The sequence below is a fragment of the Oncorhynchus kisutch genome, unplaced genomic scaffold (assembly GCF_002021735.2).
Source record: "Oncorhynchus kisutch isolate 150728-3 unplaced genomic scaffold, Okis_V2 Okis06b-Okis10b_hom, whole genome shotgun sequence".
Lineage (NCBI taxonomy): Eukaryota > Metazoa > Chordata > Actinopteri > Salmoniformes > Salmonidae > Oncorhynchus > Oncorhynchus kisutch.
Window position 1 is genome coordinate 20032348 of NW_022261983.1, and position 17500 is coordinate 20049847.

General features: G+C 51.9%; 1 protein-coding gene across 1 annotated transcript in view; it reads right to left on the reverse strand.

Annotated features, from left to right (window-relative positions):
* traf7 (TNF receptor-associated factor 7) overlaps nt 1-17500 on the reverse strand; it is a gene marked incomplete in the record, with an annotated part of 37631 nt that overhangs the window by 13960 nt on the left and 6171 nt on the right. Inside the window, 12 exon segments of the mRNA XM_031814126.1 lie at nt 2682-2809; nt 3798-3846; nt 4018-4091; nt 4554-4675; nt 5047-5142; nt 6000-6134; nt 8158-8464; nt 9473-9506; nt 9922-10014; nt 10287-10403; nt 16407-16498; nt 17278-17471. Coding sequence (XP_031669986.1) covers nt 2682-2809; nt 3798-3846; nt 4018-4091; nt 4554-4675; nt 5047-5142; nt 6000-6134; nt 8158-8464; nt 9473-9506; nt 9922-10014; nt 10287-10403; nt 16407-16498; nt 17278-17329 — 1299 coding nt within the window.

The window sequence follows — 17500 nt, forward strand, 5'->3', positions numbered from 1 at the left end:
CCACACCTGGCAGAGAGAGAGAGAGTCAACATGTGTCTGTGTGTGGTCTGAGAGAGAGAGAGAGAGAGAGAGACAACATGTGTCTGTGTGGTCAGAGAGAGAGAGAGAGAGAGAGAGAGAGAGAGAGACAACATGTGTCTGTGTGTGGTCAGAGAGAGAGAGAGACAACATGTGTCTGTGTGTGGTCAGAGAGAGAGAGAGACAACATGTGTCTGTGTGTGGTCAGAGAGAGAGAGAGAGAGAGACAACATGTGTCTGTGTGTGGTCAGAGAGAGAGAGAGAGAGACAACATGTGTCTGTGTGTGGTCAGAGAGAGAGAGAGAGAGACAACATGTGTCTGTGTGGTCAGAGAGAGAGAGAGAGACAACATGTGTCTGTGTGGTCAGAGAGAGAGAGAGAGAGAGACAACATGTGTCTGTGTGTGGTCAGAGAGAGAGAGACAACATGTGTCTGTGTGTGGTCAGAGAGAGAGAGAGAGAGAGAGAGAGAGAGAGAGAGACAACATGTGTCTGTGTGTGGTCAGAGAGAGAGAGAGAGAGACAACATGTGTCTGTGTGTGGTCAGAGAGAGAGAGAGAGAGAGAGAGAGACAACATGTGTCTGTGTGTGGTCAGAGAGAGAGAGAGAGAGAGAGAGACAACATGTGTCTGTGTGTGGTCAGAGAGAGAGAGAGAGAGAGAGAGAGAGAGAGCGAGAGAGAGAGAGAGAGACAACATGTGTCTGTGTGTGGTCAGAGAGAGAGAGAGAGAGACAACATGTGTCTGTGTGTGGTCAGAGAGAGAGAGAGAGAGACAACATGTGTCTGTGTGTGGTCAGAGAGAGAGAGAGAGAGACAACATGTGTCTGTGTGTGGTCAGAGAGAGAGAGAGAGAGAGAGAGAGAGAGACAACATGTGTCTGTGTGTGGTCAGAGAGAGAGAGAGAGAGAGACAACATGTCTGTGTGTGGTCAGAGAGAGAGAGAGAGAGACAACATGTGTCTGTGTGTGGTCAGAGAGAGAGAGAGAGAGAGACAACATGTGTCTGTGTGTGGTCAGAGAGAGAGAGAGAGAGAGAGAGACAACATGTGTCTGTGTGTGGTCAGAGAGAGAGAGAGAGAGAGAGAGAGAGAGAGAGAGAGAGAGAGTCAACGTGTCTGTGTGTGCGGTCTGAGCGTTGATCAACGATTACAACTCAGGTCTAGAAGACTTCTGATCAACGATTACAACTCAGGTCTAGAAGACTTCTTGATCAACGAAGACTTCTGATCAACGATTACAACTCAGGTCTAGAAGACTTCTTGATCAACGAAGACTTCTGATCAACGATTACAACTCAGGTTTAGAAGACTTCTGAGAGTCGATCGACGGTGATAAATGAAATAATAAGTGAGTAAAGGATAATTATCTAAATAAAAAGTTGAGTAAAAACCGTTTGTTTGTTTCCACTACGTCCCTGGTTGGGTCTGGTGTAAACCCATCCAGGCAGGCTGCAATCTACATTTGCACGGCATTTTAGCTATCGATGAGACGTTCGGAGGCGCCCAATCAGTCCACTCTGTACCTGCCTGGCTGAGAGGCAGTGTGGGTAGAATGAGGGAGCTCTCCTGACCACCAGAGAGGCAGTGTGGGTAGAATGAGAGGGAGCTCTCCTGACAACCAGAGAGGCAGTGTGGGTAGAATGAGGGAGCTCTCCTGACCACCAGAGAGGCAGTGTGGGTAGAATGAGGGAGCTCTCCTGACCACCAGAGAGGCAGTGTGGGTAGAATGAGAGGGAGCTCTCCTGACCACCAGAGAGGCAGTGTGGGTAGAATGAGGGAGCTCTCCTGACCACCAGAGAGGCAGTGTGGGTAGAATGAGAGAGCTCTCCTGACCACCAGAGAGCAGTGTGGGTAGAATGAGGGAGCTCTCCTGACCACCAGAGAGGCAGTGTGGGTAGAATGAGGGAGCTCTCCTGACCACCAGAGAGGCAGTGTGGGTAGAATGAGAGGGAGCTCTCCTGACCACCAGAGAGGCAGTGTGGGTAGAATGAGAGGGAGCTCTCCTGACCACCAGAGAGGCAGTGTGGGTAGAATGAGAGGGAGCTCTCCTGACCACCAGAGAGGCAGTGTGGGTAGAATGAGAGGGAGCTCTCCTGACAACCAGAGAGGCAGTGTGGGTAGAATGAGAGGGAGCTCTCCTGACCACCAGAGAGGCAGTGTGGGTAGAATGAGAGGGAGCTCTCCTGACAACCAGAGAGGCAGTGTGGGTAGAATGAGAGGGAGCTCTCCTGACAACCAGAGAGGCAGTGTGGGTAGAGTGAGGGAGCTCTCCTGACAACCAGAGAGGCAGTGTGGGTAGAGTGAGGGAGCTCTCCTGACCACCAGAGAGGCAGTGTGGGTAGAGTGAGGGAGCTCTCCTGACCACCAGAGAGGCAGTGTGGGTAGAGTGAGGGAGCTCTCCTGACAACCAGAGAGGCAGTGTGGGTAGAATGAGAGGGAGCTCTCCTGACAACCAGAGCTTGAAACACGTGACGAAATGAAACTCGGGTTGTCTGTCTGGAAATGAAACTCGGGTCGTCTGTCTGGAAATGAAACTCCGAAGATTCCCCGATAATTTTTCATGTGAAGATATTTTGATCATTTTTCTGTTTCTCCTCTCATCAAAAATACCAACTTGAGAGAATGTCTGTTTTTTAAGGTGTCCCAGTTGTGTGTGTGTGTGTACCTTGATGGTCTTGTCCGAGGACCCAGAGAAGAGCAGGTCCCCTGTAGAGTAGACACACAGACACCAGACTGGCCCCTGGTGACCTACGAACGTCCCTTTGCATTTAAAGATCTGCTGGGGGTCGTAGGCTGGAGGAGGGACACAAACAGGTTAGTCTAACATCTCTTCACAACTTAACATCTCTGCACAGAGGGGAAAGGAGGAGGGACACACACAGGGAGGGTTTAACATCTCTTCACAACTTAACATCTCTGCACAGAGGGGAAAGGAGGAGGGACACAAACAGGTTAGTCTAACATCTCTTCACAACTTAACATCTCTGCACAGAGGGGAAAGGAGGAGGGACACACACAGGGAGGGTTTAACATCTCTTCACAACTTAACATCTCTGCACAGAGGGGAAAGGAGGAGGGACACAAACAGGTTAGTCTAACATCTCTTCACAACTTAACATCTCTGCACAGAGGGGAAAGGAGGAGGGACACACACAGGGAGGGTTTAACATCTCTTCACAACTTAACATCTCTGCACAGAGGGGAAAGGAGGAGGGACACAAACAGGTTAGTCTAACATCTCTTCACAACTTAACATCTCTGCACAGAGGGGAAAGGAGGAGGGACACACACAGGGAGGGTTTAACATCTCTTCACAACTTAACATCTCCGTTTCACAACGGACAAGACAGGAGGGACACACAGGGAGGGTTAGTTTAACATGTTTTCACAACAGACAAGTGAAGGAGAGGAGAGGAGGGGAGAGGAGAGGAGGGGAGGGGGAGAAAAGGACAGAATGGAGAAGAGGAGAGATGAAGAGAGGAGAGAAGAAGAGGGAAAGGAGAGGAGAGAAGAGGGAAAGGAGAGGAGAGAAGAGGGAAAGGAGAGGAGAGAAGAGGAAAGGAGGAGAGGAGAAGAAGGGGGAGAGAGGAGAGGAGAAGAAGGGGGAGAGGAGGAGAAGAGGGGAGGAGAGGAGAGAAGAAGAGGGGAGGAGAGGAGAAGAAGGGAAGGAGAGAAGAAGAAGAGGGAAAGGAGAGAAGAAGAAGAGGGAAAGGAGAGAAGAAGAGGGGAGGAGAGGAGTAGAAGAGGGAAAGGAGAGTGAAAAAACGGAGGAGAAACTCACAGCCCAGGATGCCCATGTTGAGTCTGGCGTTGATGTGGGACAACTCATCCTGAGAGACAGAGACGGAGAGAGAGACACAGAGAGAGAGAGAGACACGGAGAGAAAGAGAGAGACAGATAGAGAGAGACACGGAGAGAAAGAGAGAGAGACAGAGAGAGTAAATGATAAATGTACTGTGTGTGACGGTCATCCTAGTATAATATAGAGATCAGAAACTCACGTTGAGCATGGAGGCATCTCTCCTAAACTCCATCAGGTCTTCACTCAGCTTACTCTGGTTCTCATCCAGGACATCTGGAACACACACCCCCCAGGTCAGAAACACACACAGAAACCCCCCCCTATCCCCAGGTCAGAATATCACCCCCAGGTCAACCCCCCCCCCCAGGTCAGAACCCCCCCAGGTCAGAACCCCCCCAGGTCAGAACCCCCCCTCATACCAAACTTCAGTTCCAGGTTCTTCTCCAGCTGGTCCAGTTTCTCAGAACAGTTACCCCAGGTCCGAACCCCCCCAGGTCATACCGCCCCATGTCAGAACCCCCCCAGGTCAGAACCCCCCCAGGTCAACCCCCCCCCCCCCCCCTTCATACCAAACTTCAGTTCCAGGTTCTTCTCCAGCTGGTCCAGTTTCTCAGACAGTTACCCCAGGTCAGAACCCCCCCCAGGTCAGAACCCCCCCCAGGTCAGAACCCCCCAGGTCAACCCCCCCCCCCCCCCCCCCCCCCCCCCCCCCCCAGGTCAAACCCCCCCTCATACCAAACTTCAGTTCCAGGTTCTTCTCCAGCTGGTCCAGTTTCTCAGACAGTTTCCCCAGCATGGACCTCAGGAAGGCAATGTCCTGGTCCTTCTGAGACAGGGTCACCTGCATCTCATGGAACCTATCAGGGAGAGGGGGAGGGTCAACATGGAACCTATCAGGGAGAGAGGGAGGGTCAACATGGAACCTATCAGGGAGAGGGGGAGGGTCAACATGGAACCTATCAGGGAGAGGGTCAACATGGAACCTATCAGGGAGAGGGGGAGGGTCAACATGGAACCTATCAGGGAGAGAGGGAGGGTCAACATGGAACCTATCAGGGAGAGGGGGAGGGTCAACATGGAACCTATCAGGAGAGGGGGAGTGTCAACATGGAACCTATCAGAGAGAGAGGGAGGGTCAACATGGAACCTATCAGGGAGAGGGGGAGGGTCAACATGGAACCTATCAGGGAGAGGGGGAGGGTCACCTGTACCTCATGGTTGTACGTACCTGTCATCCGTCTGCTGCAGGAACTCCTTCAGCCCTTCAAACTTACACAGGTCCAGATGGGTGGAATACGTATCCTGGTTACCGATAAACGCACATCTGAGGAGAAGGAGAGAGAGAGGGGTCAGACAGGGGGTCAGACAGGGGTCAGACAGGGAGTCAGACAGGGGGTCAGACAGGGGGTCAGACAGGGGGTCCAGATGGGTAGAATACGTATCCTGGTTACCGATAAACGCACATCTGAGGAGAAGGAGAGAGAGAGGGGTCAGACAGGGGTCAGACAGGGGGTCAGACAGGGGTCAGACAGGGGGTCCAGATGTCGGGGGGGTCAGGGAGAGGGTCAGACATGGGTCAGACAGGGGGGACAACGTGACTGACTCAATGCTGTTCTGGGAGGAAGAGGGGACAACGTGACTGACTCAATGCTGTTCTGGGAGGAAGAGGGGACAACGTGACTGACTCAATGCTGTTCTGGGACACCAGAGGGGACAACGTGACTGACTCGATGCTGTTCTGGGAGGAAGAGGGGACAACGTGACTGACTCGATGCTGTTCTGGGAGGAAGAGGGGACAACGTGACTGACTCGATGCTGCTCTGGAGGAAGAGGGGACAACGTGACTGACTCGATGCTGCCCTGGGAGGAAGAGGGGACAACGTGACTGACTCAATGCTGCTCTGGGAGGAAGAGGGGACAACGTGACTGACTCGATGCTGCTCTGGGAGGAAGAGGGGACAACGTGACTGACTCAATGCTGTTCTGGGAGGAAGAGGGGACAACGTGACTGACTCAATGCTGTTCTGGGAGGAAGAGGGGACAACGTGACTGACTCAATGCTGTTCTGGGACACCAGAGGGAACAACGTGACTGACTCGATGCTGCTCTGGGAGGAAGAGGGGACAACGTGACAATTTTCAGAAACCGTAATGTGAATGTGTGTGTGTGAGCGCGACCTACCCGTATTTGGAGTGAGGGCACTTGATGTGTTCACATTCCTTAAGGTGTCCCTCCAGGTTCATGGTGAGGAGAGGAGGGCAGGAGGGGTTGTTGGGACAGCGCACTGGACGGTAGTCACAGCTCACCTCGTGCTCCCTGCAGGTCAGAGGTCAACATCAGGTCACAGCAAAGGGGATCGTTTCCCCTCCTACGCCTAACCGCAAAGGGGATCGTTTCCCCTCCTACGCCTAACCGGCAAAGGGGATCGTTTCCCCTCCTACGCCTAACCGGCAAAGGGGATCGTTTCCCCTCCTACGCCTAACCGGCAAAGGGGATCGTTTCCCCTCCTACGCCTAACCGGCCAAAGGGGATCGTTTCCCCTCCTACGCCTAACCGGCAAAGGGGATCGTTTCCCCTCCGACGCCTAACCGGCAAAGGGGATCGTTTCCCCTCCGACGCCTAACCGGCAAAGGGATCGTTTCCCCTCCGACGCCTAACCGGCAAAGGGGATCGTTTCCCCTCCGACGCCTAACCGGCAAAGGGGATCGTTTCCCCTCCGACGCCTAACCGGCAAAGGGGATCGTTTCCCCTCCGACGCCTAACCGGCAAAGGGATCGTTTCCCCTCCGACGCCTAACCGGCAAAGGGGATCGTTTCCCCTCCGACGCCTAACCGGCAAAGGGGATCGTTTCCCCTCCGACGCCTAACCGGCAAAGGGGATCGTTTCCCCTCCGACGCCTAACCGGCAAAGGGGATCGTTTCCCCTCCGACGCCTAACCGGCAAAGGGGATCGTTTCCCCTCCGACGCCTAACCGGCAAAGGGGATCGTTTCCCCTCCGACGCCTAACCGGCAAAGGGGATCGTTTCCCCTCCGACGCCTAACCGGCAAAGGGGATCGTTTCCCCTCCGACGCCTAACCGGCAAAGGGGATCGTTTCCCCTCCGACGCCTAACCGGCAAAGGGGATCGTTTCCCCTCCGACGCCTAACCGGCAAAGGGGATCGTTTCCCCTCCGACGCCTAACCGGCAAAGGGGATCGTTTCCCCTCCGACGCCTAACCGGCAAAGGGGATCGTTTCCCCTCCGACGCCTAACCGGCAAAGGGGATCGTTTCCCCTCCGACGCCTAACCGGCAAAGGGGATCGTTTCCCCTCCGACGCCTAACCGGCAAAGGGGATCGTTTCCCTCCGACGCCTAACCGGCAAAGGGGATCGTTTCCCCTCCGACGCCTAACCGGCAAAGGGGATCGTTTCCCCTCCGACGCCTAACCGGCAAAGGGGATCGTTTCCCCTCCGACGCCTAACCGGCAAAGGGGATCGTTTCCCCTCCGACGCCTAACCGGCAAAGGGGATCGTTTCCCCTCCGACGCCTAACCGGCAAAGGGGATCGTTTCCCCTCCGACGCCTAACCGGCAAAGGGGATCGTTTCCCCTCCGACGCCTAACCGGCAAAGGGGATCGTTTCCCCTCCGACGCCTAACCGGCAAAGGGGATCGTTTCCCTCCGACGCCTAACCGGCAAAGGGGATCGTTTCCCTCCGACGCCTAACCGGCAAAGGGGATCGTTTCCCTCCGACGCCTAACCGGCAAAGGGGATCGTTTCCCTCCGACGCCTAACCGGCAAAGGGGATCGTTTCCCTCCGACGCCTAACCGGCAAAGGGGATCGTTTCCCTCCGACGCCTAACCGGCAAAGGGGATCGTTTCCCTCCGACGCCTAACCGGCAAAGGGGATCGTTTCCCTCCGACGCCTAACCGGCAAAGGGGATCGTTTCCCTCCGACGCCTAACCGGCAAAGGGGATCGTTTCCCTCCGACGCCTAACCGGCAAAGGGGATCGTTTCCCTCCGACGCCTAACCGGCAAAGGGGATCGTTTCCCTGAAACGTCTAACCGGCAAAGGGGATCGTTTCCCTCCGACGTCTAACCGGCAAAGGGGATCGTTTCCTCCGACGTCTAACCAGCAAAGGGGATCGTTCCCTCCGACGTCTAACCAGCAAAAGGGATCGTTCCATCTAAATTCCGGCAGCTATAGACTCGTCTCTGCATCAGACACCTATTGAGGTCTGAGAACATCTGACAAACGTTTGGATTTTTAGAGTGAACTGTCCTTTTCAAAATCACAACGGCACAATAACTAACTAAACAAAAGTAACATCTCAAAATGCATTGACATTTCAAGCCCTTACTTGCGTGTGGTGAGCTTGATGGTGAAAGGACAGCCCATTGGATCAACCTCAAAGTTCCCAGGTCCTCCCATCTTAGGTGTCCCTTCACCCCGACTAGCAGCAGTGCCTCCTCCGGCCCCATTCGGGGAAGCCCCTCCTCCGGCCCCGTTGGGGGAAGCCCCTCCTCCGGCCCCATTAGGGGAAGTGGGGGTGGTGTTTAAGAGCCGGCAGCCGTATTTACAGTGGATAAACAGCTCTCCTATCTGTTCTGCTACAGCTATGTTGTTCACCACCACCGTCAACTTAGCCGTGTCCACCGGACACTTATCTAGAGGAGGGGAGAGAGGGAGAGAACAGGGAGAAAGAGAGGTGGAGGAGGGGAGAGGTAGAGGGAGAATGAGAGAACAGGGAGGAGGAGGGGAGGGGTGGAGGGAGAATGAGAGAACAGGGAGAAAGAGGGGAGGGGTGGAGGGAGAATGAGAGAACAGGGAGAAAGAGGGGAGGGGTGGAGGGAGAATGAGAGAACAGGGAGAAAGAGGGGAGGGGTGGAGGAGGGCAGAGAGAGGGAGAATGAGAGAACAGGGAGAAAGAGAGGAGGAGTGGAGGAGGGCAGAGAGAGGGAAAATGAGAGAACAGGGAGAAAGAGGGGAGGGGTAGAGGAGGGGAGAGAGAGGGAGAATGAGAGAACAGGGAGAAAGAGAGGAGGAGTGGAGGAGGGCAGAGAGAGGGAGAATGAGAGAACAGGGAGAAAGAGAGGAGGGGTGGAGGAGGGCAGAGAGAGGGAGAATGAGAGAACAGGGAGAAAGAGAGGAGGGGTAGAGGGGAGAGAGAGGGAGAATGAGAGAACAGGGAGAAAGAGAGGAGGAGTGGAGGAGGGCAGAGAGAGGGAGAATGAGAGAACAGGGAGAAAGAGAGGAGGGGTGGAGGAGGGCAGAGAGAGGGAGAATGAGAGAACAGGGAGAAAGAGAGGAGGAGTAGAGAAGGGCAGAGAGAGGGAGAATGAGAGAACAGGGAGAAAGAGAGGAGGGGTAGAGGAGGGCAGAGAGAGGGAGAATGAGAGAACAGGGAGAAAGAGAGGAGGAGTGGAGGAGGGGAGAGAGAGGGAGAATGAGAGAACAGGGAGAAAGAGAGGAGGGGTAGAGGAGGGCAGAGAGAGGGAGAATGAGAGAACAGGGAGAAAGAGAGGAGGGGAGAGAGAGAGGAGGGGTAGAGGAGGGGAGAGAGAGCGAGAGCGAGAGATAAACAAATGTAAGAACAAGTTGCATTCACATTATATATGTGATGCTGGAAAGGTGTAACTACTTAACCAACAGTGTAGGTAGGTAAAGTCCCCTACCGGAGGTCAAGGCACATCGCCTGCAGAAGGTGTGCTGGAGGGAGAGACAGACAGAGACAGGTCAATGAAGGAGGGGTGAGGAGAGGAGAGGGGTGAGGAGAGGAGGGGTGAGGAGAGGAGAGGGGTGAGGAGGACAAACAGGGGATACAGAGACAGAGGTCAATGAAGGAGGGGTGAGGAGAGGAGGGGTGAGGAGAACAAACAGGGAGACAGAGACAGGGGTCAATGAAGGAGGGGTGAGGAGAGGAGGGGTGAGGAGAACAAACAGGGGAGCAGAGGGGTGAGGAGAACAAACAGGGAGACAGAGACAGGGGTCAATGAGGGAGGGGTGAGGAGAGGAGAGGAGGGGTGAGGAGAGGAGAGGAGGGAGAGGAGAGGAGGGGTGAGGAGAACAAACAGGGGAGCGGAGAGGGTGAGGAAGTGAGAGGCTAGCGGATGGTTTCTCTCACCCCACAGGTGGTGATGACAGGGTCTTTGAAGACGCTGCAGCAGAGCTGACAACACAGCTTCACCGACGGCTGCTCTGCAAACACCAGGGGCTCCTACACACACATCATTAGCACAGTTAGCATTCAGGTATCACTAGCACAGTTAGCATTCAGGTATCACTAGCACAGTTAGCATTCAGGTATCACTAGCACAGTTAGCATTCAGGTATCACTAGCATTCAGGTATCACTAGCACAGTTAGCATCGATAGCACCGGGGTATCATTGAAGTATAATTAGCATAGAGTTAACATTGGCATCGATAGCGTTAGCGTATTTAATGTTGAAGGATTGTTAGCATCTTTAGCATCATTAGTGTAGCCGTACCATGTCGTCGTCATCCTCGTGAAGAGAGAAGGTCGAGCGGAGAGACATGTTGGACTCAGAGAGGAGGGAACGCACCGAGATGGCAGAGTCAGAACGCCTCGGGGTGCTGATGGGGAGCTGGGGGGGACAGAGACAGAGAGAGCGAGTAATGATGCCTAGGCAACATACACAGGGTACCAGTACTGAGTCATGATAACTAGGTTATATACACAGGGTACCAGTACTGAGTCACGATAACTAGGTTATATACACAGGGTACCAGTACTGAGTAACGCTAACTAGGTTATATACACAGTTTACCAGTACTGAGTAACGATAACTAGGTTATATACACAGGGTACCAGTACTGAGTAACGATAACAAGGTTATATACACAGGGTACCAGTACTGAGTCACGATAACTAGGTTATATACACAGGGTACCAGTACTGAGTCACGATAACTAGGTTATATACACAGGGTACCAGTACTGAGTCACGATAACTAGGTTATATACACAGGGTACCAGTACTGAGTCACGATAACTAGGTTATATACACAGGGTACCAGTACTGAGTCATGATAACTAGGTTATATACACAGGGTACCAGTACTGAGTCACGATAACTAGGTTATATACACAGGGGTACCAGTACTGAGTCACGATAACTAGGTTATATACACAGGGTACCAGTACTGAGTAATGATAACTAGGTTATATACACAGGGTACCAGTACTGAGTCGATGTGCAGGGTATATACACAGGGTACCAGTACTGAGTCATGATGACTAGGTTATATACTCAGGGTACCAGTACTGAGTCGATGTGCAGGGTATATACACAGGGTACCAGTACTGAGTCGATGTGCAGGGTATATACACAGGGTACCAGTACTGAGTCGAGGTGCAGGGTATATACACAGGGTACCAGTACTGAGTCGAGGTGCAGGGTATATACACAGGGTACCAGTACTGAGTCGAGGTGCAGGGTATATACACAGGGTACCAGTACTGAGTCGAGGTGCAGGGTATATACACAGGGTACCAGTACTGAGTCGATGTGCAGGGTATATACACAGGGTACCAGTACTGAGTCATGATGACTAGGTTATATACACAGGGTACCAGTACTGAGTCGATGTGCAGGGCATATACACAGGGTACCAGTACTGAGTCGATGTGCAGGGTATATACACAGGGTACCAGTACTGAGTCATGATGACTAGGTTATATACACAGGGTACCAGTACTGAGTCATGATAACTAGGTTATATACACAGGGTACCAGTACTGAGTCGATGTGCAGGGTATATACACAGGGTACCAGTACTGAGTCATGATGACTAGATTATATACTCAGGGTACCAGTACTGAGTCGATGTGCAGGGTATATACACAGGGTACCAGTACGGAGTCGATGTGCAGGGTATATACACAGGGTACCAGTACTGAGTCGATGTGCAGGGTATATACACAGGGTACCAGTACTGAGTCATGATGACTAGGTTATATACTCAGGGTACCAGTACTGAGTCGATGTGCAGGGTATATACACAGGGTACCAGTACGGAGTCGATGTGCAGGGTATATACACAGGGTACCAGTACTGAGTCGAGGTGCAGGGTATATACACAGGGTACCAGTACTGAGTCGATGTGCAGGGGTATATACACAGGGTACCAGTACGGAGTCGATGTGCAGGGGTATATACACAGGGTACCAGTACGGAGTCGATGTGCAGGGGTATATACACAGGGTACCAGTACTGAGTCGATGTGCAGGGGTATATACACAGGGTACCAGTACGGAGTCGATGTGCAGGGGTATATACACAGGGTACCAGTACGGAGTCGATGTGCAGGGGTATATACACAGGGTACCAGTACGGAGTCGATGTGCAGGGGTATATACACAGGGTACCAGTACGGAGTCGATGTGCAGGGTATATACACAGGGTACCAGTACTGAGTCGATGTGCAGGGTATATACACAGGGTACCAGTACTGAGTCGAGGTGCAGGGTATATACACAGGGTACCAGTACTGAGTCGAGGTGCAGGGTATATACACAGGGTACCAGTACTGAGTCGATGTGCCGGGTATATACACAGGGTACCAGTACTGAGTCATGATGACTAGGTTATATACACAGGGTACCAGTACTGGGTCGATGTGCAGGGCATATACACAGGGTACCAGTACTGAGTCGGTGTGCAGGGTATATACACAGGGTACCAGTACTGAGTCATGATGACTAGGTTATATACACAGGGTACCAGTACTGAGTCGATGTGCAGGGGTATATACACAGGGTACCAGTACGGAGTCGATGTGCAGGGTATATACACAGGGTACCAGTACGGAGTCGATGTGCAGGGGTATATACACAGGGTACCAGTACGGAGTCGATGTGCAGGGGTATATACACAGGGTACCAGTACGGAGTCATGATGACTAGGTTATATACACAGGGTACCAGTACGGAGTCATGATGACTAGGTTATATACACAGGGTACCAGTACTGAGTCATGATGACTAGGTTATATACACAGGGTACCAGTACGGAGTCGATGTGCAGGGGTATATACACAGGGTACCAGTACGGAGTCGATGTGCAGGGGTATATACACAGGGTACCAGTACGGAGTCGATGTGCAGGGGTATATACACAGGGTACCAGTACGGAGTCGATGTGCAGGGGTATATACACAGGGTACCAGTACGGAGTCGATGTGCAGGGGTATATACACAGGGTACCAGTACGGAGTCTATGTGCAGGGGTATATACACAGGGTACCAGTACGGAGTCGATGTGCAGGGGTATATACACAGGGTACCAGTACGGAGTCGATGTGCAGGGGTATATACACAGGGTACCAGTACTGAGTCGATGTGCAGGGGTATATACACAGGGTACCAGTACGGAGTCGATGTGCAGGGGTATATACACAGGGTACCAGTACGGAGTCATGATGACTAGGTTATATACACAGGGTACCAGTACTGAGTCGATGTGCAGGGGTATATACACAGGGTACCAGTACGGAGTCGATGTGCAGGGGTATATTACACAGGGTACCAGTACGGAGTCGATGTGCAGGGGTATATACACAGGGTACCAGTACGGAGTCATGATGACTAGGTTATATACACAGGGTACCAGTACTGAGTCATGATGACTAGGTTATATACACAGGGTACCAGTACTGAGTCATGATGACTAGGTTATATACACAGGGTACCAGTACGGAGTCGATGTGCAGGGGTATATACACAGGGTACCAGTACGGAGTCGATGTGCAGGGGTATATACACAGGGTACCAGTACGGAGTCGTGATGACTAGGTTATATACACAGGGTACCAGTACGGAGTCGATGTGCAGGGGTATATACACAGGGTACCAGTACGGAGTCGATGTGCAGGGGTATATACACAGGGTACCAGTACGGAGTCGATGTGCAGGGGTATATACACAGGGTACCAGTACGGAGTCGATGTGCAGGGGTATATACACAGGGTACCAGTACGGAGTCGATGTGCAGGGGTATATACACAGGGTACCAGTACGGAGTCGATGTGCAGGGGTATATACACAGGGTACCAGTACGGAGTCGATGTGCAGGGGTATATACACAGGGTACCAGTACGGAGTCGATGTGCAGGGGTATATACACAGGGTACCAGTACGGAGTCGATGTGCAGGGGTATATACACAGGGTACCAGTACGGAGTCGATGTGCAGGGGTATATACACAGGGTACCAGTACGGAGTCGATGTGCAAGGGTATATACACAGGGTACCAGTACGGAGTCGATGTGCAGGGGTATATACACAGGGTACCAGTACGGAGTCGATGTGCAGGGGTATATACACAGGGTACCAGTACGGAGTCGATGTGCAGGGGTATATACACAGGGTACCAGTACTGAGTCGATGTGCAGGGGTATATACACAGGGTACCAGTACGGAGTCGATGTGCAGGGGTATATACACAGGGTACCAGTACGGAGTCGATGTGCAGGGGTATATACACAGGGTACCAGTACGGAGTCGATGTGCAGGGGTATATACACAGGGTACCAGTACGGAGTCATGATGACTAGGTTATATACACAGGGTACCAGTACTGAGTCGATGTGCAGGGGTATATACACAGGGTACCAGTACTGAGTCGATGTGCAGGGGTATATACACAGGGTACCAGTACGGAGTCGATGTGCAGGGGTATATACACAGGGTACCAGTACTGAGTCGACGTGCAGGGGTATATACACAGGGTACCAGTACGGAGTCGATGTGCAGGGGTATGAGGTAATTTGGGTAGATGGTAAAGAGTCGCAGCAGCATGTTGTACGTGATGAGTCAAAACGTAGTGAAAAAAAGAGTCAGATGGTTAAACTGTTACCCAAATAACTACCCGTACTAACTACCCGTACTAACTATTTAGCAGTCCTACGGCTTGGGGTGGGGGGGGGGGGCTGTTCACGGTCCGGTTGGTTCCAGACTCGGTGCAACAGAGAAAACAGTCTATGACTCGGTTGGCTGGAAACTGACCATTTTTGGGGTCTTCTTCTGACACCGCCTGGTATAGAGGTCCTGGATGGCAGGAAGCTTGGCCCCAGTGTTGTATTGCACTACCCTCAGTAGGCACTTTGCGGTCAGATGCCGAGCAGTTGCCATACCAGGCGGTGATGCAACCGGTCAGGATGCTCTCGATGGTGCAGCTGTAGAACTTTTAGAGGATCTAAAGGCCCTTGACAAATCTTTTCAGCGTCCTGAGGGTGAAGAGGTCTTGTCAGGCCCTCTTCGTCTGTGTTGGGTGTGTTTGGACCATGATAGAACCTCAGTGATGTGGACACCAAGGAACTTGGGGCTCTAGACCCACTCCACTACGGCTCTGTCGATGTGAACGGGGGGTGTGCTCCTCCCTTCTCTTCCTGTAGTATTGCTGACGTCGAGGGAGAGGTTGTCGTCATGGTAGCACACTGCCAGGTCACTGACCACCTCCCTGTAGGTCGTCTCATCCTGGTCGGTGACCGCCTCCCTACAGGCAGTCTCATCCTGGCCGGTGACCGCCTCCGTTTCCTTTGTCCAGGTGTGAAAGGGCAGTGTGGAGCGCAAGAGATTGTGTCATCTGTGGATCTGTCGGGAGATATGCTAATTGGTCTGGGTCTGGGGATGATGGTGCTGATGTGAGTCAAAGCCTTTCATGGCTACAGATGTAAGTGCCAATATGTTGATAGTCATTCAGACAGGTAACCGTGGCATGTTTTGGGCACAGGGACCATGATGGTCTGAAACATGTCGGTATAAACAGACGGAGTCGGGGGTGAAGGTTGAAGCAGTCAGTGAAGACATTTACCAGCTGGCCAGTGCTCCGAACACGTGTCCCGGTAACTCGGTCTGTCCCTGCGGCCTTGTGAATGTTAGACCTATTTAAAGATCTACAGAGAGGTTGTTCACACAGTCGTCTGGAACAGTCGGTGCGCTCATGCATGGTTCAGTGTTGCTTGCCTCAAGAGTGAGCATAGACGGTATTTAGCTCATCTGGTGGGCTCGCGTCACTGGGCAGCTCGCGGTTGGGTTACCCTTTGTAAATCCTTGATAGTTTGCAAGCCCCCCCTGCCACATCCGACGAGTATCGGACCCGGTGTCGTAGGATTCTACCTGAGAGTCCTCTTGCCTGTTTTATATCTTTCGTCAGAAGTCGTAGCAGGATTTACTTATCCGTGTCCGGGTTAGTGTTCCCACTCCTTGAAAGCAACAAGTGTTCCGGTTGGGATATGTTCGTCACCGTGGGGACGAAGACCTTATTAATGAAGATTCCGTGTCCGGGTTAGTGTTCCCGCCCCTTGAAAGCAACAAGTGTTCCGGTTGGGATATGTTCGTCACCGTGGGGACGAAGACGTCGTCGTCAATGCCCTTATTAACGAAGTCAGTGATTGATGTGGTAAAACTCCACATGGGTGATTTCCCGGGAACATATTCCTGAGTGTTTCTAGCATTTTATTGAACTATGAACCAGTCAAATAAAGTTCATTTGAAATAAATCGCATTTTACTATAGATTATATTTCTGCAGAACACAAAAAGACATGAGCTAAATCAGTGTGTGTGTATGTGTGTGTGTGTGTGTACCATGCCATCCTCGTCGTCTCGTGGCGAGTATGTGAGGGTACTGGAGGAGGAGGGGGTACGGCGGTGCTGCTTGTAGGTACCGGAGGCTTCCGCTGAAACAGAGAGAGAGAGAGTCTGAGGTTACCCTTAGTTATCTTATAGTTTAACCATATTTAGGTACCATACAGTTACCATAGTGACCTTAAACTAAGGTGAACACAGAGCGGAGAGAGAGAGTCTGGGGTTAATATGTAGTTAGCATATAGCTAGCTACCATATAGTTAGTTACCTTATACTCACTAGGAAGTTACCACAATAAATCGCTGACACCATAGAATCTATATTATATATTTCTATGTCTGACACACCTATGGCTTAGTCAGTGAGGTTACACTGACAAAATAGAATCTAGATTATATATTTCTGTCTCTGACACACCTATGGCTTAGTCAGTGAGGTTAAACTGACACCATAGAATCTAGATTATATATTTCTATGTCTGACCAATGGCTTAGTCAGTGAGGTTAAACTGACACCATAGAATCTATATTATATATTTCTATGTCTGACACCTAGGGCTTAGTCAGTGAGGTTAAACTGACACCATAGAATCTACATTATATATTTCTATGTCTGACCAATGGCTTAGTCAGTGAGGTTAAACTGACACCATAGAATCTAGATTATATATTTCTGTCTCTGACACACCAAGGGCTTAGTCAGTGAGGTTAAACTGACACCATATAATCTACATTATATATTTCTATGTCTGACACACCTAGGGCTTTGTCTGAGGTTAAACTTCCAGGATGTTGCAGACAGAAGAGATATCAGCTGACATGATTCCTTATCAGAGTTTTCCCTGACAGAGATTTTCCTGAGGTGGACTCACTTTTAGCTCCAGGAACCACGGCTGAGAAGGTGGGGCCGAAGGAGGCCTCCATGCTGGTGGGTTGTCACCCCGCTGGGGGGGTCTGGCTGAGGGAGGGGGGGGGTTGAGATGTCTGGCTGGGTGGCAGGCTGCTGCTCTGGAGGTGCTGGAGTAGAGGACACTCACTGCTGCTCACAACCCACAACCTCTACAGCCTGGGGGGTACAGGAGGTCAGAGGTCAGG